Here is a 25251-nt window from a genome sequence, read left to right on the forward strand (position 1 = left end):
AAAGTGCATAAACCCAGCTCCCTCTTCCTCTCCTTCACAAAAAAGCACCAAACAGGAGTAAAACACTCCAGCCTTGCCACTGGGATGCTGTTCAGGGGCATCCTGTGCTCCAGGCCTCAGGCAACTCAATAATTACCTGCTTTCAGTAAAAACTGGCAACACTTTGTATCACTCATCAGTCCTGGGCTGTGTGAGAAACAACTCCCACTCCTCCTTCCCCTAGAAACTCCTGCCCTAATTTCAAACCAAGGGAGTATCCAGGCTCCAGTCACCAAACCAAAGCACCCTAAGATAAGAGACCTTGCTGCAAGTACCACAGTTTCTGATTTATGGGAGTGGATCTGAATAATATTTGGGATGGTCTGGTGGGGCTGCAGGCAGAGCACACAATGCAGAGTGTCCCCCCAGCCCCCAAGCAAATTCCAAAGGAACAACTTGGTATTTTACAGCTGATCCAAACTGAAATTCAAATAGGAAAGACCATTCCAGGAGAACAGCCACCTCTGCTTGGCTGCAGTCCTGCTTCCACAGAATTTGCAGATTTCTCTGCCCTGCTCCAGACAGCAAATATTTCTGAGATGGAAACCAAAGGGAAAAGCACACACCATGAGATCACTGTGCAATGTTCAATAGAAATGGAATGCTGTTTGTACAGTAATTGCTGTAAGGCTTTGCAGACCTCTGGGGGTTTCTGGTCCCAGCCCCTGCTCAGAGAAAGGCCACATAGAAATAGAAATATAAATAGAAAGGATTTGACACTGGTCTGTTAAGGTTCAAGCATATCCATCCCTACAGCTCACAGCGCCTGACACAAATCTGGCATTCCTTGGCCATAAAGTTGGGGATGGGGAATCTTTATGGGAAATGATGACATCCCAGCCCCTTTTCCAGCAGTACCTTTTCCCAAAATGTGTCATATGTTTAACTTTAATGTTGATCACAAGTATAGAAACAATGTAAGCATCAGTTTGCTCCAGTCTCCAGCAACTGCTGCATCTACCACTGAGACACAAAACATCCAGCTTAGATCAGTGAGGGAAAAATAAATAGAAGAAACAAAGATTCAGTCTTTTTCTACATCTGACTTTTTTTCTGGTTGCTGCTTGCCAGAGGACAGGTAGGATTTGCAGGCAGCCTGGGCTGTAACTCAGCTCCCATAGGCTGAGGTATGCCAGCCCATGTCCTGGCAGAATGGGGAGTTTAAGACAGCCCTGAACCTGTCCAGAGTCAGTCTGGGTGTTTCACTGACCCCTGGGTTCAGCTCAGTACTGACCAACTTCCTAGCTTCAGATAAATCATCACCACCTTCTCTTGCATCATTTTCTCTCACAACAACTGTCTGTTTTCAGACTTGTTAACTCTTTTAGAGCAGTCCATATGGATTGGGACACCCAAACTGCCTTCTAGGAGTAATTTAGTCTGGACTGTGAGCAGTAAATGGCATACATCACCAAAAAAAATCTTGGCATGGGAAACAACATTCCCATACACAGCACAGAGAATTTCCTGTGCTGTTGCTGGAAAATCCCACATATAAACTATATATTTTCAGTCTAGCAGTTCACCAAGTAGAGAAGTCAAAGATGACAACCCCACCAATGAAAATAATCTCTTAAGAAATGCCCAATTTGGGCACAAAACTCAGTATCCAGCTACAAAGACAGGAAAAGGTAGGTGAAATGCTCTTGTGTAGCCTCCTCTCTTTGAGCCTGATAGCCAGGCTGGAAATAAAAGCATTCTGCTGCTGGCACCAAAGGCTTGGAAACTCAGCTGTTCTCTGGAGCTCAGAAACCTGCATCCATCCTCCACCCTACCTTCAGAGGGGCTGGCAAATGGATTTCAGCTTGCACAATGTGCACTTTGGTCTAAGCATGACACAGGAATGGAGATGCAAGGATTCCCTTTGCCTTTCAGTCTGTGTTAATGCATCTGAGTGTCAAACAGAGAGCAGAGCAGGAACAGAGACAGCTGGCATTGCCTATCTTTTCCTTCCAATCTCCTTGACTCCCCCATCCTTCCTGTCACCCATGACTAGCTTTCTGTCACTCTCTTTTTTAATACACTCTCCAAGACACTTTACAGTAATGGCACCTTTTAGCACTGAGCCAATTCCCCACGATTTGAGAGGGATGAGGTGCCATTTCCCACCTGTTCCAACAATTCCCTGTGGGACAGAGGGGTCAGCACTGCTCTTGCTCTGTCCAAAACACAGGACCAGCAGCATCTTATTTCCTGTACAGACCTCAAGCTTCAAATCCCAAAACAGGGAAAAGGATGGAGAATAAGACCAAAACCACAACACACCCATGATTTTTTGATTGTGACATGGAAGAAAAAAAATTTTAAAAAAAAAGAGAGATGCACAAAAGAAAGTTGATGAGCGATGCTGGAAGCAGCAGCAGCCCCCTCCTAGTGCATGCTGCACTGCCATCTTCCCCAGCCTTTTTTATACAGTAATCAAAGGATATTCTGAGCCTCTCAAAATGCCATCAACCCTCATTGAGAATGAAATAGAGCACATCTCCATCGAAGCCTTTACAGCAGTAATCATTGCCACATGCTGGCCTGAACAGGGAGCTTTTACAGACAAAGATGAGTTTTAAAAATAAAATAAAAAAGCCTTCCTAAAATCTGAATAGAAACTTGATGATAATCTCCCAATTTTATTATGCAAGGGGGAAAAGAAACCCATAATTGTGCACTCTTGGTCTCTTAAAGCAAAGAATAGGCTTCTTGATGAAATGCTGAGTTGATTTAGAGCACGGCTGAGGTTCTGGTGGCAATAATAGTCTAAAAGATCTAACCATCCAGCTGATTTGGATAAAATAATCATTTTTCAACATTCTAAATCTACACTTCATCTGTGCCTCCTCCCACTTCTCCCAACTGCATCTTTTGGAGAGTCTTTTTATAGCTTTGAAAATTATTTTCCCCTCCCGCAGCATTCAACAAGAAAGGCAGACTCTCTACTCTGGCTAACAAAGGAGGTTTTTTGGGCTGTGCTGGCATTTAGCTCCATTGCATCTATGTTTAGAAAGTACAGTATTTAGTGTTTATTTCACAGGATGCTCTCTAGTCCTCCTGCCACCTGGGAGTCCTCCCAAAGCATTATCCCAGGAGTCCCACTGCCCTGGGACACTGAGCCTTCTCCACCTTTGGGACCAGACTGGTGTTTAAGTTGTTAAGCTGCAACTCCTTGCAGCTCTGCTTGGTGCACTTGCAAATCATGCCCCCTGGTATTTTTCAGGTGCTTTTACTATTTTAAGAAAACTACAAATAGTGTTCCTCACAAATGGATATTTTCCACTAACAATTTCTGCTTCACATCTTGTCACAAAAGAAAAAATTTTCTCCCAGCTCTCATAATTATTTCCTGACTCTCAGTCCACTCTTCCATCTACTGAATTATGTAGAGTTGTTTAGCTTGCTGTTTTCTAAGAATGCCTCATCAGTGCAGTATAAAAATATTTATTACTTACTCTTTTTGTATCTATTGACTTTTTCTTTTCAGGATAGAAAAGAAAATGGATCAGCTGTGAGCTCTCTATACTGTTAACACAGCCAGCAGCTATTCATGGATTAAGCAGATGCTGCCTGATTTTAAACCAGTTTATATTAAAGCTCAGTGAATTTACATGTCACACATCAGGGATGGAAGAATGTACAGCTCCAGCTTCTCCCACCAGTTCCACTGAGCCTGCAGAAGGTACTGTGAGGTGGTGGTTTTGTTATTAATCGATCTTACAATTTGTAGAAGCCAAAATACCATCCAATTCTTTAGCAAAGTTTCTAACTCTTTGTGCCTTTTAACTCTTTATCCTCTTCTCTGACTCTAAACTATATGCCTGAATACAGAAGCCTGAATGTGACAGAAAACAGCTAATCCATTAAAAAATTCCAGTTTTAAGGCACTTCTCTGCAAAATCATGAGTTAATTTGGCCAGTTGCTCCGATAATCAGTTCAGGCTGAGAAGGGTTTCCTCCTTGAGAGCTGTCATTGATTTCAGCCAGCCTGGCTGCAAAGCAAGAAACTAATTGCAATAAAGCACTTTCATAGAATTCTCTCTGAAGACCCAGGAATTATCTATTCCATTTGAGTCCTCCATTGGAATTTTCTGCCTTTCTCCTCTAGCAAGACTAGCACATTTTAAAAAGCACATATTTAAATAAAAGGTATTTAAATATCTGTTCTAGATACACATATTTTGTAAGAAGCTTTCCTTTTTTTAAAAAAATATTAAGATCAAAATAATTTTTCATGTAATATATTTTATAGTGTATTTTTGCATGCTTATTCTCAGTACCTTTTCACCCTGAGCAATGAAATTAGGCTGCTTGATATTAGTCTGGGTTCATCTCCTGCTTTTCATGGACAAGGTTGGCCTGGTGCTATCCACACTTTCAACAAAGACTAGAAACAGAAGAATTTTCCAGAAGAGAAAAGGAAAAATACTTGTGGTGGTGTGCCAGAACCAACTAAACACCAACAGCTCTTGGGAAGTGCTTAATGCAAAAGGCAGAGCAGAACAGACAGGAGCCTCCTACCACCAGAATGTCATTAAAACTTAGGAAAGCAGAAAATGGGAACTGGAGCTCTTGAAGGGGGTTTGGTGGACTTTTAGAATTACCCTAAAGGTCTGAAGGCAGTAAATTGCTTAAACTCTCCTAGGGAAATACACAAAATGTAGTGTTTAGCAAAAGACACGCAGAAGGGCTGCATACAAACTTCTCCAAGTAATCATGCAGTTCTAAAGAAGCAAGAGAGCTGATCTAGAGTTACTCAGTGTAATCATCTGAAACACTGTGAAATGCTTTGAATCAATGTCTAGTTCATTTACAAGACCATCTGTTCTGGCATTGGAGATTTTATTCCCACACTTGCATAAGGAAGTGACAGAGGCAAAATAAATAACTACTAAGATTTTCAGAAAGTGTCTGATCACCTTTTAAGGAGCAGTAATTAAAGAAAAGGGATAGCAATAACTAAAGAAGACCACAACCTGACAGACTGCTCTAAGAGGTACTAAATTTAGGGGAAGATTTGGTCATATCATTTTTGGGAAGATCCTGCAGAAGCAGGAAATTGGCAAACAGCACAAACAAACCAAGAAAAGGACATCTGTGTTGTCATCATTGAACAACAAACACATACAAATGGTAATATCCTGTTTACTCTTTTAAACAGAAGAATCAGAGAATCACAGAATATCCTGAACTGGAAGGGACCCCCAAGGATCATTGAGTGCAGCTCTTGGCCCTGCACAGGACACCCCAAGAATCACACCATGAGAACCAGAGATTTCTGATGGCTGGCAGCTCCTTAGATCTAGCACAAAAAATTGTGCATGGCAGGCAGGAACAGGATCCAAACCCTGCTAAAGAATCAGCATGAATTGCCCAGTGAGACTGTGATGTATTTTCCACCCTACCTGACACAATGAAGACAATCTTTTTAAAAGACAAACTCCACCTCAAATAGAATTTCTGCACCTGATGCAGAAATTAAGAGACAAGTAACTCTTGTCTATGCTATGCCAGAAGGTTGGACAAGATGCTTTTAATGGCCCCATGTGGTATTTGCTGGGTCCCCAGGACAAAGGAAGAATTGAGAGTTTGATTCCATGTTCTTGGAAGGCTAATTTATTATTTTATGATATTATATTATAATATAGAATACTATACTAAAACTATACTAAAGAATAGAGAAAGGATCCTTACAGAAGGCTTAACAAGATAATGATGAAAAATTTGTGACCTCTTCCAGAGTCCTGACACAGCTGGACTGTGATTGGTCATTTAAAAAACCCAATTCACATGTTGTATAAACAATCCCCAACCACATTCCAAAGCAGCAAAATACAGGAGAAGCAAATCAGATAATTATTGTTTTCATTTTTCCTCTGAGGCTTCTCAGCTTCCCGGGAGAAGAAATCCTGGCGAAGGGATTTTTCCAGAAAATATGACAGTGACATTCCCACACATCCTGGAGGTCTCTTCACATACATTTTGGATTAATTTCAACATGAAGCAGTTTTACTGCCATCAGTCCCATGTGACCAGGACACACCTGGAGAAATTATTTGGGCAGGAACACCTAATTTCCTTCTCTTACAGGAAAAGCAATAGGGAGCAGGTGCTGCTAAAACCCTGGACACAAGAGGAACCACGGGGAAACCACAAATCTCTCCTGGCTTTGCCAAGGGGCAAGGATGCTGCACTACCAGACCTAAGGCCACACCAGGTCCTGCTCAGAGAGCTGAAAACTGGCTCCCAGTTTTCCCACATGCTGCTTAAGCCAAGCAGGACAGTGTCCATGGGCATATGCATTAGACATCTCTGAAAACAAAAAACTGCTTGATATTTAATTGCAGGGTTGACAATTGGTGCTTCCATGATGTACAGTGCAAGGAATAAAATTACAGGGACAGCATCAATAAACAGTATAGACAGTTTTCACCAGGAATTAGCCAAGGATTTAGAGCAAAAAGCATCATGGGGCACACAGAGTGCTCGCTGCGTTAGCATTATCTCTGCACACACAGGACAGCACTCGTTACAAATACCTGAATGAATCATCTAATGGATGGGAATGCAGGACACTCGAGCACCAACTGGGGTCCTGTGCTCATGGAAACACTGCTGAGGATTCAGCTTATCTCTCAGAAGCACAGAGCTTCTAAAACTCTATTTTTCTGGAGTATCTCTGGACAGTGGAAAATAAAAACTGGAAAAAGCCAGAGACAAAATTGCAGCTGAAGAGTTTCAGATCCAATTAAAGAATTCAATTTAGCTTAGGATGCTAATTTTTATTTAAAAGTTGGACTTCACGAGAGAGGCCAGGGTCAGAGCCTGTGCCAGCAGCATAGGTAGGTCCCAAGGACATGCCAGCAGGGAGCCAGCATGGATGTGATGGAAATGCTGGAGCTGTGTCTGAGCCTTGCAGCTTCATAAATCTCTGTAACCCCTGAGGAGGAAGGATGTGGGACTTCCTGGGGAGCTGGCAACTTCCCAGAAGCCTTCCCTCTCTCCAGTCTTCTATCCAGGGGCTGCAGCACTGCAGTGCTAAAGCACATCCAAATAGCTCTTTTCTTCCCATGGGTGGGAGTGTTTTACACAAGCCTCCTCCAGTGGTGCCTCTCCCACCAAGAAGCTGCAAGCCCTGAGACCACCACAGGGCTTTCCTGAGAAAGTAAATGCTCCTGCTCTTCCTTTGTTCAAATCAGAAAACACAAACTTCTACAGACATTGAAGAGTTTAATCCGCAGCCTTGGAAGGGGCTTAGATTGATGTAAAAATAAAGTACACAGACATTAAGTAGAAAAATCAAACTTATGTTTCTATAGTTGTAAGGAAGAATATGCCTTAAGTAAGAAACTGTATGGATAAGATAGTGAAGAGTTTATAATGTAGAGGTGTGATGGTACGGAGTACAAGAGAGTTCTAAGTCTGTTAGAATTTTCTTGTACTTACAGCTCTTAGAGAGTACTATAAGTACAAGAAAGTTCTAACTTCTAAGAGTTTAGAAGTTATAATTGAAGCATATATGTGTGTAAGCGTGACAAAAGCCTATAAGACAAAAGTACCCACAGTGCAGTAGGAATAAGTAAAGGTGATAGGTTAGAAAAGCAAAATACACCTTGTGGCAACTGTTCATTAGATTAGAAAGTTCTGTATTATCTTGTAACAAGGAACTTGTGACTACTTTGAGCCATGACTGACTGCTTGCTGCTTTAAAATCTCACAGCCTCTGAGACTGATGTTTATCTGAGCAATAAATGGTTCTCAGCCCAAAACCAGTCCCATCCCTTCATCACTAGCAGCAACGATGATATTCCTTGACTTCAAAGCTTATGTGTGAGAAGGTTTTTGATCTCCTTGCTTTCCTCCTGCCCACCTCTGTCCCCAAAGAGCTGTGCTGTTGAACATTGAACCAGTACTGCCAGCACAGAGGAGCACGGTGCCCTGATGGACTCCTTGGCCACTAAACCTGCACTGGAGCAGCTAAGGTGGGAAATACAGTATTTTCCATGCTTCTTATCCCCTGAAAATGACATGGAGATCATGCAGCTCTTGTCTGTCTGTTTTCCTTCACCAAGCTGCCTCACAATCTCCCCATAAATGCAATTTGCCAGACCCACTGAACACAGACTACCTAAGCTGTATCCTTTCATTTGGTGTCCACGGCTGCAGCAGCACCATAATGAGTTTGTACAGCATCAATATGCACAAGCATAAATCAGAGACTATCCAAAGGAAACGCCCAGACAGAATCAGACAAGTGCAGAGAGAGAGCTCTGACAGCATTTCAATTCCATGTGACTCCTGTAGCTGACATCCATCTGTACTGAGCTATGCACAGCAGATGCACTATTACCTTAAAGGGGTGATTGTGTTATGTTTAAATCAATCTTCACTAAAAGAATAGTGAATGTACCGAGAAACTGACTGCTTCACAAAGGCAACAGAAATGTATGTGGCTTTCTGCACACATGTATTACCTCCAGAAAACACCTCTGCAAAGGAAACCAGGAGTGCAGGGCTTCTAGCTCAGCCCTCTCTGACCTCTCTGTCTGATCTGGATCAGACAGCTTGGCTCACAAACTGCAGACTTCTGGCAAAAGGTAATTCTAGCTTTGTTTAAGTGTTAGATTGTTGCACAATGCCAGAGAAAACCTCCCAGCAAGTTACTGAAAAGAGGATACAGTCTTGCTACTGTCATTAAATTGAATTGCAAAGCAAAGCTCCCACTGTCTTTAGTGGTACAAGATCACAGTTTCAAACCAAGATGGGAAATTGTGAGCTGAGGGAAGGAGATGTCACGTCAAGAATGTGATGGAGTCTCTCTGTATGGAAAAAATGAGGCCTGGGGTCTCTTTCTGCTGCTCTGCTGAGCTCAAGATCACATGTGTGCAAGCAGCTGAAATGGTGCGCTTTGAAGTTGGGAAAAGGCTTTGTGAAAGTTATTTAAATTTTCATGTAATAACATCACCACCACCACCACCACTAATGATAATATTAGAATTAAATGCCTGTGTTTTCATTCCATGAATATCCCAGTGACTATGCTGGCTGCCCAAATAACATGCTGTAAATAAATCTTGGAGAATATTAACTCTAGGATTTTTACTGGAATCCCCTCAGCACTAGTGGGTTCCTCAACTGGGCTCGTACCAAAACAGAGGGCAAAGGGAGATGTTCAAAAAGCAAGTAGATTTTTCTACTAAGCCTTTCTCCTTTAAGTGTGTCCCAGTGCTTCCAGCAAACATGGAGTGGGATGACTATAACAAAGGCACTGTGTCAGACCCTGCCCTCTCAGCCCTGTGTTGTGTAAGAGGCAGCACTCCACTGGGGCAAACCAGGCTCCCGTGATTTACATCCCTGTGACAGGGAGTGCCTTCCAAAGGTAACTGCTGCCCTTCCCTTCTTCCTCAGAAGCTGTCAGGAAAGGAAACAACCTCTCCAGAGACAGCTAGTAGTAAACCTGACTTATTTCAGATCACCATCAATTAATTCTTATAGCCACAAAAAGAAAGTTTCTCACAATTGCTAAATTGTGCATCATCCCTACTTCACTGTCATTCAGTGAAGCAGGAGAAATACTATATGAATCCAGACATCTCTTTGCAACAATTTCCTTCCAAACTGACTATTAAGGTCAGATTTTGTCTTCCTTACTCCCAGAAAGCCATCATTCCCTCAGGAGAGGGTAAGGAGCTACCTGCAGGTATGGCCAGAGCATGGACACTGGCTCAGGTTATACACTTGGCTCTCACTCACCTCTTCCCTGTCTCACCTGCTGTACTCAGCTCACACCTGGGTGTGAATTTGGAACCATCTCAGCTAAGGATAAGTGTCCAAAAGGTGTCTAAACCATGAGGAATAAACAGCAGCATTTCAAAGGGACTCTACTTAGTATTTAAACTGTGACTCTGGACCAAAAGGAGGCTGGAGAGAAAACAAGTGCCTGGTTAAAACACACCAGATGCCTGTGTGAATGCCCTCACATGATGAATGCATTTCACCAGCTCTTAGTTATGTGAGAAGGGGTGGCAAGTGAGATGTTGAAAGGCTGGAGCCAAGCACAGGAACAGGCAGAGGAGGGAAAACACATTCCAGACATCTGACTTAGCTGCTCACCTGCAGCAGGGCACAGACAAGCAGGACAGGATTCAACGCCCCAGAGCTCCCACAGCAGGGCTGAGACTGCTCTGCAGCTCTCAGGAGTTAGGGGATAGAGAAAGACACCTCCAGAAACGAACTTGTCCCACTGGAAATGCCCCAGGTAGGCAGCAATGTTCAGTACCAGGAAATGAAGTCTGGGGGAAGAGTTCAGATTGTATCCCTACCCCTCAGATGGCTGGAGTTCTGTGAGCTGAATTCCCCTGAACACTCTGTGCCTCGAGTCCCCATGTGTAATGAAGAGCATCTCCTCCCCTGACAGGGAGGGTGCCCAGCTCAGCCTGCCAGCATCTGCCATGTGCTCAGCACAAACACACATTTGGGAAGGGGGGCTATGAAAGCATCACATGCAAACAGGAAAAGGGGCTGGCTTGGAAATCTGCCTCCATTCACAAAAGCTCCATTATCTGCATATTCCAGCTGCCCTCAGTTCCTTCAGTGCCAGCCCTGCCAAGAGAACAGGATGGCAGCACCAGGGCTGTGCACTTCCTGGCCACATCACAGTGCAGATGCAGCCCTGCTTGACTTCAGCAGCCTCAGCTGTGCTTTCAGGACAGGCAGCTCAAGCTGAGCCTTTGTTCACTCAAGGCTGGGCTATTAATTTAGAATTCACTGAGGCACAATGAACAGGGAGCCCAGTGACAACATTTTTATAGCCACTCTCCTTACAAAAGGAGCCTGTAATTCCCAAGGCAGTGCTGGCCTCTGTTTGATTGGTGTACTTAAATCTCCACCTGTGCTTTTATAATAACCAATATTTTCTGTCAGAGCTTGCTCTTACCCTGTTGGAATCAATTCTTGTCCTGGAGGTGTAGATGGGAGGAGGAATGTTGAAGGCTTGAGGAACAAGATACTCTTCAGCATCCATCATATCTTCCAGGTCTTCCTCATCAAGAAGATTTTGGAAGAACTTGCTGTCATTTGGGCTTGGGAGCTTCATACGATCATCTCCCTGAACAGATTGTATTGAGAGGAAAAACATCAAAAGATGGATTAACTTCCCAAAAAGAGAATTTCAGCCTTCCTAATGCCCTGGCAGCCAGGCTGCAGGGACCACACATGCTGCTTCGTTTGTTCAAAAGCACTATAACCACATAATTTGTGGGTTTGTTTTGTTGTTTGTTTTTTTTTTTTACTGGGAATATGATGACAAGAAGGGAGTAACTGCATGAATCAAGCAAAACCATGGTTTTGGCATTCTTGTGATTGAGCTTTTATTCTTTCTTCTCTCTTTTTCCCATACAAGATCAGTTTCTGACCCGAGTTCTGACATATTTTGTGAAATATCTCAGCTATTTAGGCTCAGATAGGAGGGGTGGGGAATAACACTTCAAAACATTCAAAGCCAACGCCCCTAAGAGTTGGGTGCTGCAGAAAGAATTATTTTTCCCACCCCTGTGATGCTGCAGGGTTGCTCACCTGAATCACCAGGTATCTCTGAGGGTCTCGAGCCATTCTGGAGAATTCAGCAGCCAGCTCCTTGAATTTTGGCCGACTGTCAGCATCAATCATCCAGCCTGGATGAAAGATGAGAAAGAAAAATTAAGTGTTAAGGGTGGAAATCATTCTGTTTTTTCAAATGCACAAGTTTGAAGTGCTTGATAGCTCTGGCCCAAAGAAAAGTTTCAATAAAGAACCCAGAAGAATGGAAAGTTAGAATTCGATGATGCATAAAAGGGGAAACACCTGGTTTTGCCCAGACTAGGTTGTTCCTTACTGCATGGAATTTTCCTTAATTTGCTGGGCACCCCTCTGTCCCAGAGACAGCAACACCACCTTGCAATTTTCTCCATCTTGCACACTTGGATATCAGCACTGACTGACTTTTATTAAGGATGTGTCTCACCACATGGGACATTTTTTGCACTCAACAAAGCCCTTGCACAATTTAATTTCCACACTTCCACGCACAGTACAGCTGTTTACAGAAGATACTTAATTTACTTGTAGTTGTCCTTTCCTTTTTTTTTTGCAGAGCTTTTGTGTACAATGCAAAAGGGAAAGGAGTATATATGATGGATGAGATGTCTGTATGTTAATCTCACTTAAATTAAGCCAGAAATATCAGAGAGATATTTCTAATTCTTTTTAAATTAGAAGCATAACCTTGGAGGATACTGTCATTAGAGGGGGTATCATGGAGATAAAAAACTTTGAAGAAACCATGTGCAGACTTTTTTTCCTTTTTTACTAGAGTAAAAATATTCATAAATTTTTATACTGGACTAAGAATGACAAAAATATAATCCTCTCTGTAGCATTTCTTCTATTAATTTTACTTTTTATTATTACTATTTCAATCATCATTCTTGCTACTAACAATAAAACCTTCATGATTTCTTTCCTCAATATTTGGAAACGGGGTTTCTCCTCACAGCCTTCTCTGGCTGGGTATCCATGTGCCATAATTATTTTTAATACTATCTTTTTTATATCAGAATCAATTGTCATGGAAATGACAAGGGTTTACAATAACAATCAGACAATTTTGACTTCACAGCAAGAATATGAGATAACAACTGACAGTAATAAGAGGCTGAGCTAACTGGGCCCTTCATACCTAACAATTGCAAAAATGTAGAAGATGTGCAGACAGTGTTTAAATGGAATTTACAGTAACTTGGAAAGTTTTTGTTTTGCAGCAGCAGCTTGCCCTGTGTCCCAGCTCTGCCAGAGACTACCTATGGAAATTTTCTAAACCAGGGTCCCTCCTGCAGCCAGCACAGGGGGATCAAAACTGACAATTCCTTACACTTCACCATCACCACATAAACATCCTCAACTAAACTATACTAAAATATACAAAAATACAGGGGTATCAGAAGTGACAATTCCTTACACTTCACCATCACCATATAAACATCAATAGTGCAGATTGGGGGCTGGGGCAGGCGCTCCCCCTTCTCCAGCAGGTCGGGGATCTCTCGAGTTGGGATTCCATCGTATGGCTTCCCACCAAAGGTCATCAGCTCCCAGATGGTCACTCCTAGGCAGAAGAAAAGAGTGTCAGTGTTTGGGGTCACACTGCTCAGATTCCCTCACCTGGGCCAGCAGAGTATCCTGGCCCAGTTCTGGACTTCAATCTCTTCTTCTTCACCAGTGCCTGGAAAACTGAAGTTTGGACTGGGGGGACAGGAGGAGTTGAGCAAGTGGCTACACAGTGCTCAGCTGCCATCTGGGCTTAAACCATGACAGTCTGCCAGTTAAAAACTCTGGAAAATGGTGAAACAGCACTTTGTGGTCATCTTCAAAAGCAACTTCTGTCATTTTTACTGGTGTAAGAAATGGCATGATAGACCTGAGGCACACGAGAAAGGTCTGAGACAAATGAAGGGTGGTAAAGTAAATGGGTGCAATAACAAAAGAATGCATCACACTCTATTATCAAAAAGGGAAATGAGTGCCTGATGTACTCTATTATTTTAAGGGGGAAAAGCACAGATGTTCCCTAAATTAGACCATCAATTTCCCACAAAGGTACAGCACTGAATAAGTAACATGAGGTCATTGGCTTTGCCTTGCAAGCCATTCACAGCCACTGCTATCATTTCTTCCCTTAAGTCACCTTATGGATCTGAGTTTATCACAGTACTGCACTACAAACCCAAGGTTCTCTTTTTGAAAAGCCATAGGATTTGTTTTGCCTTCAGAGCTGGAAATAAAGATCATATATCATAAGTAAAAGAATTTGTGCCTGAATAGAATCTTAAATATTGAAAATGCTGCTCTCACACTGTTTTGTTTAACTTTTATTTGAACTGCAAAGGTCATTTTAAGCACACCTCAGAGCAGTACCATATTTTGACAACTGTCATGCTAATGTGAAAAGTGACGGGCAAAATTACCACATGAGTAAACCACATTTATTTCACCCTCATTCATCTCCTTGCTGATATTAAATAACTATTGTTAATATTGTTAACTACTGTCAATTGTTTATGGTCTTTTCCTTTCTGATTACAGATGTTCTGGGCCTCCATTTAAAAGGAATTTCATAAATGAAGGCATATTTTTTCCTGAGTGATCCAGAGTATACAGAACTTGAAGAGAAAGAGCAGCTTCACAAGATCAATTGAACTCTCCCAGGCTCTTTTCAGCTGACTAGAAGAGGGCAGCTACCCAGCCACAGCAAACAGTGTCTTTTGCTGCTACCCACAGGTAAAAGTGAGTAATGAATAGAGCTGCACACCCTTTTGGCTCAGGATAATATGGCAACAGGAAATGCAAATAGGACCCCATAGCCCCAGATACTGCTGCAAATTTCCATTTACAAAGGTATACATGATTTTATTAGTAATAGCTGTACCAGATAAACAGGCAGAGACCTCTGCAGATGGGCAAACAGCTCATCTGAATAACAATTAGCAACCTGAAGGAACACCTCATTTCTCAAATATGACTTTTTCTCTGTGTGTGTAGCTCACCAATTCCCAAGTTATCTGTGAAATTAAATAGATGCTTGTTCTAGTTAGTTTGGAGAACTTGTCTCTTCCTTTTCTTTCTCTTGCCATATTTGCTCTGTATTATAACAAATTCCCTTTTATCTGACTCTAGGTAGAAAAAGTCCCATAAGCCTGAAAATGTTTTTTGACATTCATGGCTTTTAGAGTTGAGCTTTTCAAAGACTGCTGAAAATTGTGACCTGCAGCTGTATTTTTATGAATCCATGGCTAAGCTGAAAGAAGTCTTCTTCTGTCATAATAATCAGCCAAACTGCTACCAGACCAGACCTGGAGGCACTCACCCCAGTGGGGAACATCATGATAATATATTTCAGTGAGCAGGGCAGTAACACAGGAGACAGTAACAATTGCTGCTTACAGTTACACATTTAAAGGAAAAAGAAAACCCAAAACCTGAACAGCAAATGCCTCTGGTATTAACTCCTTTGAGAAAAGAGGATATCTTTAACACATTAACACAACTTGGTTTAATGCTTTAAAAGACACAACTTTTTAAACTAATCACGTGCAGATTTACCATAGCTCCACACATCACTCTGATGGGTAAATTTCCTGTAGTGTATGCACTCCAGAGCCATCCACTTAATTGGCATCTAGGGAAGGACAAGAGAAATGTAACCTTAGAAATACATTATTAAAACAATGCAAACAGATCCTGTATGAATACAACAACTTTTTCTCCCTGCCTCCTTCAATGTGAGATTGAAAAAAACCAGAGGAAATGGCTGTTCCTGCCCTCTAGAATGGAGCTGTGCCTCATAAAACGTGGAGGTGGGAAAGCTGAACTAGTTACCTGCAGAACTTGTGATATTTACTGATTCACAAGTAATGGAACAACCTATGGTTTCATCAAACCTTTGTCAAGAGGGACCAATGCAGAAATTGCATGTAATTCTCCTAAATCTGAAGTGCAGCAGAGAAGGTGGAATGCAGGAGCTTTTATTCCTTAACAGTTTGTAATCTCTGCAATCTGAGATAGCAACACTGATATCTCAGCTGCTCTCTGATGAGGCCAGGTTACAATGCAGGGACTGAAACACTTCAGCATCCCCATCATCATCATCATCATCATTATGATGGTAAACAGGCAATGAGGAGAATTTCAGTGCTTTATTATTAACTCCCAATATTTGTTAAAAACCATCCCAGGAGCCATCCCAGCTCTCTGTATCAGCACAGCAGTGGGAGAAGTTGCTCCCCAAACTAAGTCAGCAGCCCCACGTTCATTCCTGTGTCAGTGAATCATCTCTTCTGACAGAGAAGGGTGTGCAGGCAAACCAAACCTCGCTCCTGCATTCCAGCCCATCCTCCTGAGTGCCTGTTAAAAGGGGATTCATGGTGTTTCCCATTCCTGAGCTGGGCCCAGCAGGCACAGCTGATGCCTCAGGTTTTAGCTTTTATATTTTTCAGATTCTGTACTGCTTTAGTGTGTAGCTTTGAGTTCCATATAAGGGGATGGTGAGCTCTCTGCACAGAGTAGGGAGATAAAACAATTCCTTCTCTAGCTGGGGACCAAGGACAAATGATCCAAATCTCAGGCCCAAGAGCATAAACAATGGGGACTGAAGAGAGAAAGACAAGAAGGATGGGACTTCATAGCCTAAAGCTGTAATTTGACTCCAATATGCAAATGAACCAGAACTTATAAAAGAGACAGACCCTGTGACCAGGTGTCCATTTTGTGACCATTCTGGGTTCATCTTGGGTGTAGCCCTGGCTGGGCTCTTGTGCTGCCCAAAGTGGATCCATTGAGGCTTTCTAATGAATCCCTACTTTATTCTTTAACCCCATCTAGTCTTTATTCTAGGTCAGCCTTTACAAGGCCTCACAGCCTTGCAGTCCATGAATTTCTGAAGGACAAACATTTAGGAGATTTTTACCTGGCAGGGACTCCTATGGGTTGCCTCCAATTTGGAATTATGGAAGAGGTATTGGAATAAACCAAAGGGATGAGTAACTGCAGGCAAAATCTGAACAGATGGTGGGTGTAAAAGCAGAGGATGTGTGTTCATTCAAACCCTAATGAAACTACCTTCCATGAAGTTCACTAATGAACATAACCTATAGAGTTAAGGCAAAAATAGCACCTTGTAATAAAGGCTGCCTTAACTCTTGCAAAGACAGTTCATCCTCCCCCACTGAACTCTGCAGAAGTGCATCACTTTCATTCCCATTGGATCCCAGATGTGAACAGCTGCTGAAGGAGGAAAGCTGCCTTGTTCATGATGGGATAACTCAGGTTGGAAGTGATTCAGGAGGCCTCTAGTCCCACCTCAGGTTCTCAGCAGGTTCAGGCCTCGGAGATTAGGCCAAGTTACTCAGACATTTGTCCAGTCTGGACTTGAAAACCTTCGAGGATGGAAACTGCACCACCTCTGTTGACAACCACTTGATTGTCCAGTCTGAACCTCCCTTTGCATGCTCTCAATACTGATTTCACAGGATGCTTTTCTGGACCTGGGAAGTGATAGATCTGCCATAAATCCTGCTCCAGAGCTCTCAGCAGGGTAACAAGTCCAAGACACAGCTGCCAGGGAACAGCTGGTTTGTAAGGATGAACTCTTTTTCTGTCATTCACTGAGGGAGGGAAGAGGCTGAGGGGTTACCAAGAAGAGATTAAAGAAATGAGGGAGCCAGGGGAAGCTGCCAAAACCCCACCTTCCCTGCCAGGAGGTATCTTCCCATGGGGAAATGGGAAAGCACTGCTGGCTCTTCTCAAGCTCTTCACCTCCCTGACTGCCCTGGCCAGGTGATCCAAGGGCAGCAGCCAACAAAGAAGGCAGCAGCTTATCCCAGAGAACAGCACACACTGAAACAGCTGTTTGTCCCAGCCAAGGGCATGAGTGAGCACAAAAAACCACAGAGAGCAAGGAGACAGAAAGCAAACTGAACATCCAGGAAAAGGAATGACAGGTGAAGCAAATCCTTTGGGATTCTGTGACAGATTGAAATGGGGAATTTCAAGATGTTTAGGCAGCAGCCAGAAGCACCACCTACTTACTGACTCCTGAATTTTATCATGCATTTATCTGAAATTAGCAGAAATGAGGTAAGGCACTACATGGCCATGGTGTGGTTTGCTGGAAAGTAATAGGAGAAAATATCTGGTTTCAAAATTATCCTCAGGCTGGCTTTTAGTGGCCTGGCATTCAGCATGGTATTGGAGAGGTGGACACAAGACATAACTACACAGGCTCTTTCAATGTGATAGAAGAGAGAAATTCTCACATTCTGTGGCCTTCCCTTCTGTCTTCACAAAATTTTTTTGTCTGGGAAAGTGGGACTGCACATTATTGAGGTGTACACTGGCCAGAGAAAGAGGTTGGGCAGGAATGGCTCAGAACATCCATCACTCATTGAACCAAAATATTCAAAACAAGACACACCTGGAGCACGTGAAAAAAAAACCCTAATTCTAAGTGTGAAAACTGCTCATGCAATTATATTTTAATGCCTGGAGAAGCTCACTGTGCAAAAAACAAGCAGGTTTTGTGTGTTCTTTCACAACAGAGTCCTTCTGCAAGGCAGGGCTTTGCTCAGCCACTGACAGACTCTCTTACACAGACAACAGTCCCACAGGGACTGACCTAAGGAGAACCTTCAGGAGCTTTGTCGCAGCATGGCAGATTTACCTGCAGACATGTTCAGTGCTCACCTTGCCCCCATCAGCATTGTACTCCTTCTCATCCCCTTCCAGGAGCCTGGCCAAGCCAAAGTCAGTGATCTTCACGTGGTTTGGTGATTTCACCAGGACATTCCGGGCTGCCAGGTCCCTGTGGACAAGTCTCCTCTCTTCCAGGTACATCATTCCCTGAAGGAATAAGAACAGTACAATAATGCTCATTAGCCTTACATGGTTCTGGAGAGCTAACTTTCACTGGTGACACGCAAAATGGCTGGTTCAATTAGGAGTATTTACAATGAGAAAATGGCCTAGAGGGGAGAAATTCAACATTGCTCTTGCTCTGAGCAGGAGGCAGGATCAGATGACCTTGAGTTAGTCCACTATGAATGATTCTGTAAGATTCAATTACCAAAGAGAAAAAACCCAACAAAATAACATATAGATAGCGCTTTTGCTACAGCAAGCTTAAAATCTGGAAATGTGAGACAAAGAAAAGAAATATTATGGTCCTTGTTCTTCAGACAGGAAATGTGATGATCATAAAAAATAATCAATTTAGCCAAAGACCCCAGAAATTAGAGCACACTGGGAAACAATCCCAGCTCTGTCACATCCCAGACAAGTGTCTTTAATTCAAGACAAAGATTCTCGCGTCCATCTTCAAATGATTTTTAAGTTGGTCACAAATTTTCACTATCCTCAGTGGATTAGAAGGAAAACAATTCTTTATTCCAAGTGCTGCAACTCCCTCACCTTTTCACTCCCTTAAAATATTGCCTGTAGTATTATTATAAGGCATTAGATCAATGGCCCTTTTTTATGAGCATATATATTCTGTTAGAAGTATATTCTGTTAACAAGCCCATCCAGCTGCCTTTAAAGATAAGGTAACATATACTCAAACTGCCTGGCCTTAACCTTATTCTTATTCTGATGGGAGACTAACCATCCACCAGCATATGGAAATTTGCACCATGCTTTGTGACACTGAGATCAACACCAAAGCTTGGTCCTATTAATTATATAACACACAAAGGATAGTTGGGCAGGGTTACAAGCCTATAATTTCATTAAAAGGCATTTATGACATTAACCACCATTATTAGAACTTAGAGATGAAATCACACACTTGACAATTGCCTTTAAGGCATCTCTTAATATATTAGCTCTGTATAATATATATGATAATTTTTAAAAAGTCATTGCTGAATACCAAAGAGATCATATTATCCCATAATACAGATGATAATTCAGAGAGTCACACGTAGTGATTAAAATAACCAGATTACTCAGTGCCACGGGCCAGATTTGATTATCCCTCCACAGCCTGAGGAGCTCACAGGTACCTGTTCCCCACACAAGCTGCCTCCCGTGGTCTGTGGACAGGTTGCCCAGAGAAGCTGTGGCTGCCCCATCCCTGGAAGTGCCCAAGGCCAGGCTGGATGGGGCTTGGAGTAGAAAACACCAAAACATGTTTGGAGCAGCTTGGGATAGGGGAAGGTGTCCCTACCCATGGCAGGGGGTGGAACTGGATGGGCCCTAAGGTCCATTCCACCTCTAGGATTCTATCAAAGTGCATGTCTCTGCAAAAAAGCATCCAAGGGAACCCTAAACTGTTTTTAGGTGAAAGATTTCAATGCAAACACCAGTCAAAGCTTTGAAAATTGTGGGAGAATGTTTGGCATAAACAGTATTTCATGCAGTCAACATGAAGGGCTGTTAAAGAGGATGCAGGGGCACTTTGGCATAAAGCAACTGAAGTTATTCTGTAGAAGCACTGCTACTTGCAGCAAACACACCCTCCTGCCAAGTGCAAAGCAATATTTTTGGCTTTTGACCATCAGAATTGTAAGTCTTTAAAAGAATAATAGTTTTTGACATCAATGCTTTTCGATATCAAATTAAAAGCATAGCAAAAAAGACAAATAAATCTCATGGGCTGAACAATTGTGAGTCACACAAGAATCACACCCTGATACCAGCTGATGAGGGAATTCTGCTGGCATCAGAATATATCAGGCCCAAATAAAATTATAATCTTTAATAAATTAATTTGTACCAATCAGCACTGAAACAATATGAAAATTGCTGTTAGCCAAAATGAAAACACAGAATTTTTGTCTTGTGAAAATCAAAACAGATGAGCTGTACAAGGCTTTAGCCTCCTGATACTAGTTAATGATGGCAGGGATGGATGGTAAGGTGTGCAAAAACATCCTTCATTGAAAGAGTTACACAACCAAATTCTTAACCATGCCTCTTTGGTCTTATTTTACTGTCTCTAATTTCAAGCATTTTTTCAAACCTAGAGGCTAAAGCTTTAGGATGTTTCACTGTTTATTCTATTCATTCATTTCCATTTATTCCAATTTTGTGCTATTATTTAGTATCACTTTAGCAAGATTCTATTTCATTCATCCTAACCTCACACTCTCTCAAGAACTAAAAAGATGTGTAATCACCAACACCTTTCATTGCTGCTCAGCAATGCCACAGCTGGTTTTCTTTTCTTTTCTGTCCAGAAAGAGGGCAGAAATAACTGCCTGGGGATCATTGCAGTTTTCTCCACCTCTGTTGTTTGACAGGGGGCTGCCTCCCACCTGTGATACCTAAAAGCCAAAACCAGCCCCTGTTGGGTTGATTAGCAGCTACAAAATCCTCTGCAGGGTCCATGGTCTGCAGAAATGTAAATCCTCTTGGGAATACCCAGTGGAACTATGTTTGATTTTCCTGATACCCTATCAACAGGCTTTAAATATGTGTGGCAGAAGAAAAAATATATATATATTTATATTTATTTATATAAATTTAAATATATATATAATATATATATTTTTATAAAATATATAAACTATATATATACATATAATATTATCTAGAAGTATACACACACATACATATATGTCTGTATTTTCAATAAATGAGACTATCCAAGTGGATGGAAAAGAATCTAAAAAAAGGGAATCCTACAGTATTCACTGCAGCAATACTGTCTAAACATATATTATGCAGAGAAGCACTACCTGAAGACATTTTTGAACCTGGCAGGGAAAAAAAGCTCTATATGAATCTTTAATCTTTTAATATGATACAGAGGTATGATAAAAAATACACAGTTGGTGGATCCCCACCCAAAAAAGCCATGAGAGAATACCAGGAGGAAATTTTATGAGTTGAACAGACTAAAAGTTATTCATTAAGAGCCATGAAAAAAGATCTTTTGCAATTTTATTAAGAAGTGTTTATAAATTTTCTGGCACTGTGACAGCTTTGGAATGGTCACTTCAGGTAGTCAGGTTTGCTCTTTTCATAAAAAAAATCAGACCTGAAAATGAGAAAATGTGCTGGCAATAAATGGAAGTGGGACAGTGGAAAGGAGACTTTGTGTTAAAAATCCCATGGCACAAGAGAAGACAATGATCTGGGACAGCTTTCTGATCTTTCCAAGCGCTGAGGAGTAGAGAAAACACCAAATTAGGTTCATAAAGTACTAAGATTTCCAGTGCTGTGGAAGTATCACCAAAGCTAGGCTGGTGGAGAAAATAGGAGAATAAAAGGATTTTTTTTAAAAGGAAAATAAAGTTTTTCTGGCAAATCACAGGTTTGAGATCTGCCTTGAAGTTGTGGCCATAATTTGCTGCTCCCTCACTTTATTATAACCAGTGTTACCTTCTGCTACTGCTGTAATTTGCCTCCCAGTTTCTGAGGGAAGCTCTTGAGCAGAGCCTCCATGTGCACAGCTCAGACTGTGAGAGGTGTGAGCACAGACTATTCCAGATGCTGTAAATTAACTTCCTTCACTTTCCTGGGCTTTCTGGAGTCCCATCTCCCTGCTGAGGATGCTTCTAGATTTGTTTCAAAAGTGGCAGCTGTTGTGCAGGGAATCCCCAACTCTGATCTGCAAGTCCTGCCTGAAAGCTCTTTCTCAAGTGCCTGGATTTCATCTCCAGAAAAAAAAAATACATTCATTACTCAGGACAGAATTCAAACAGGTATGTAAGTCATTAAATGCAAAATCCTTTTGGGATAATTGCTAGAGATGAACTCAAATGTGTTGAATCATTAACTAAAGTTTAACATATGTCTTCTGTCTTGCACGACACATCATTTTGCAAGAACAAATCAAATTTAAAAAGTATAAAGACCTTCACCTGCCCCAAGATCTTCAGCAATACCAGTCCACAGCAAACCCCCTATAAACACTTTTTTTTCCATTTGTTTTCTACACTAAACATAATTGCTTCCCTAAACTGAGGGCATGTTGATCTTATCTCACTCAGGAATTAAGAGCAGCCTGGTTTTTTTAAATAATAACTTCCACCCACCAGAGCCAGCACACATGGCAGATTCATCAAATTCATTCTTCAGCTACATGAAGGAAGAAAATTTCAAGTCCAGCTCAATTCTCATGGACATTAATCTGCAGCCTTGGAGACTCCTCTCTTACCATCCTAATATCTCAAGGCTCGCTTAACAATGTGAGTCACTGCAGAAAGCTCCAAATGATCATCTTTTCCCCTGCCTGCGCCATGGAAAAGGTGTCATTTTGCTTTGGGCTAAAAATATACTTTCAAGGAAAACACTGTGCCCTTTGTTGGCAGGAGCAAGCACTCTGAGACAGGCAGCTGCTCCTCCAGAGAGAGCTGTGGGACAGAAACACTGACACTGCTCTGCAAGGCCCGGAGTCAGCTGCAGAGCTGGGATGTTCTGGGCTGGCCTGGGAGCTGGCACTGGCGGTTGTGGCATTCACATTCTCTGAAAAATCCCTTTGCCCAGGACTTTTCTCCTGGGAAGCTGAGAAGCCTCAGAGAAAAGGAAAACAATTCTTATCTCATTTGCTTCTCCTGTGTTGTGCCCATGTGGAATGTGTTTGGAGATTGTTTACCCACAGGGGATTGTTTCATTGGATTCTGCTGTGAGTTGTTTTCACTCTTTGGCCAATCAGGGCCAAGCTGTGTTGGGGCTCTGGAAAGAGTCAGGAGTTTTCATTATTATCTTTTTAGCATTCAGTAAGTATCTTTTCTGTATTCGTTAGTATAGTTTAGTATTCTTTAATATAATATAGTATTCTTTAATATAATATAGTATAATAAAGTAATAAATTAGCCTTCTGAGAACATGGAGTCACATCCATCATTCCTCCCTGCCACAGGGATGCCTACAAATACAATAGGAGGTCACCTCACAGCCAAGGGGAGGGAAGGGGATGATACCAGCCTGAGCTGGGGACTCTCTCACACCTTTGAAATGAATCCTCACCCATTTGGGGCACCATTTGTGTTGGCTTGTGGTTTAATTTTTCCCTTTCACAAACAGGATGGGATTGCTGGGGTTCATTCCTTGAACTTTTACTGCAGCCTCAGCCTCATTGCATGGTTCAGACAATAGAAAGATAGCAATAGCTCATGTCCTGCCAGCAGCAGCCAAAGATTTCTTTGTTACAGGGCATTTGAAAAACTTTCTAGCCAACAGCATATTGCTAAAGCTCACAGACAGTTGTTTTAACTAATTACTAAAAGAACACATACACCTGCTCCACACAATGCTTGCTTGTATGTTTTTTATTAACAACACACAATACTTCATTATTAAGCTTAAAACCTTCCACTATCTTGCTAAACATATTTTCCTGCAGTCTTAAGGTCTATCTTAGCCAAGCCTAAAACTCAAACTATTGTTTCATGTCCTTGCTTGGTTTGCTGTACCTATTGTAACTTCTACCTTCAGACTTTGCAGCTGCAGCTGATTCTAAGTTTCTCTGCTCTCTCTATTTCTGAGGCCTGCTTTCCCAGCTTTCTGGAAATCATCTTACCTTTCCTATTTCCCACAGTGGGATGTCCTGGGTGGGCTGGGAGCTGGCCCTGGAGGTCACCTCACAGCCAAGGGGAGGGAAGGAGGAACGATACCAATCTGAGCTGGGCACTCACTCACCCCTCGTGCTAAGCACACCTCCAGCAGCTCACCTGCCAAGGGCTCCTGAAAATGTCTGCAGTTCTGCCAACCCTGGTGGAGCTGGCGAGGGAGAACCAGTCCTGAAAGCCCAAATATTTAGGAGTTCAATTCAATTATAGGGGCTGAGTTAATCTCTCTCTCTTTGGTAAAGGGCAGACAAAGAAAGCTGATGTGATAGTCACGTATTCCTTCTCATCTCCTGCTCACTTGAAAAGCTCTCAAGATTTAATTTCTCTTCAGTCTGAGTTTGAAGCAATGTGCTATTAATGTGTAGCAAGCTGTATTTCAGGGTAAAAGTGCTTTTATCTCAGGCTGGCCATCTTCAGATGCACAAAGTGGGTATAACTATCTAGATTTGCCTACAGTTGCTTTGGTCCTGTACACCTGAGCAGGACCAGATGACAGAAACTCTGCCAGATCTGCAGGTGTGACACGAGCAGAGGGGACACTGCTGATAACAGCATTTTCTTCACAGTCCTGCTGTGACTTTGCTAAATCTTTTCAGACTAAACAGTTCAGAGTACACAGAAGCAAGACCAAGATTATCTATACTTGGCTCAAGAGGTGGGATCCCAGTGCAGCTGGATGATTGTCCCTATGGAAAGGCAACCAGAGAAAACACAACTCCTGCACAGGTAACTCGAGCTAGTTCTGCTGGGAAAAGAGCAGTGATGTTTGGAACACAGGTCAGTCTTACATCTCTCCATGTGCCTCACCCAGAAATACAAATTCTGTCTGCTCACACATGGGCTAGCTCAGCTGAAGCACAAAATTGGGATGAGTTGGCTCCATACCAACCACAGGAGGACACACACTACCTGTGGCAACATAAAAGTGCCAGCTGCACACCAAAAGAACAAGTCTGGATAAAAAGAAGTCAGCACCAGGTATTTGCTTTGAACCTGCAAGTTTAGCTGTTCCAGAAATAGGAGCCCAAAGGCCTGATTTACTCCACGGCTAAACTCTGTCCCAGGACACAAAATGAAGACATTGCTAAAGCACAACAGGTCAAAACAAACTCAAAAAGTCAAA

General features: G+C 42.2%; 1 protein-coding gene across 1 annotated transcript in view; it reads right to left on the minus strand.

Annotated features, from left to right (window-relative positions):
* Nucleotides 1-25251, minus strand: part of ERBB4 (erb-b2 receptor tyrosine kinase 4) — a 351768-nt gene that overhangs the window by 5941 nt on the left and 320576 nt on the right. The window contains 5 exon segments of the mRNA XM_031062777.1: nucleotides 10961-11131; nucleotides 11599-11696; nucleotides 13019-13165; nucleotides 15160-15235; nucleotides 18298-18453. Of these exon segments, the coding sequence (XP_030918637.1) occupies nucleotides 10961-11131; nucleotides 11599-11696; nucleotides 13019-13165; nucleotides 15160-15235; nucleotides 18298-18453 (648 nt within the window).

The sequence above is a fragment of the Geospiza fortis genome, unplaced genomic scaffold, assembly GCF_000277835.1.
Source record: "Geospiza fortis unplaced genomic scaffold, GeoFor_1.0 scaffold461, whole genome shotgun sequence".
Lineage (NCBI taxonomy): Eukaryota > Metazoa > Chordata > Aves > Passeriformes > Thraupidae > Geospiza > Geospiza fortis.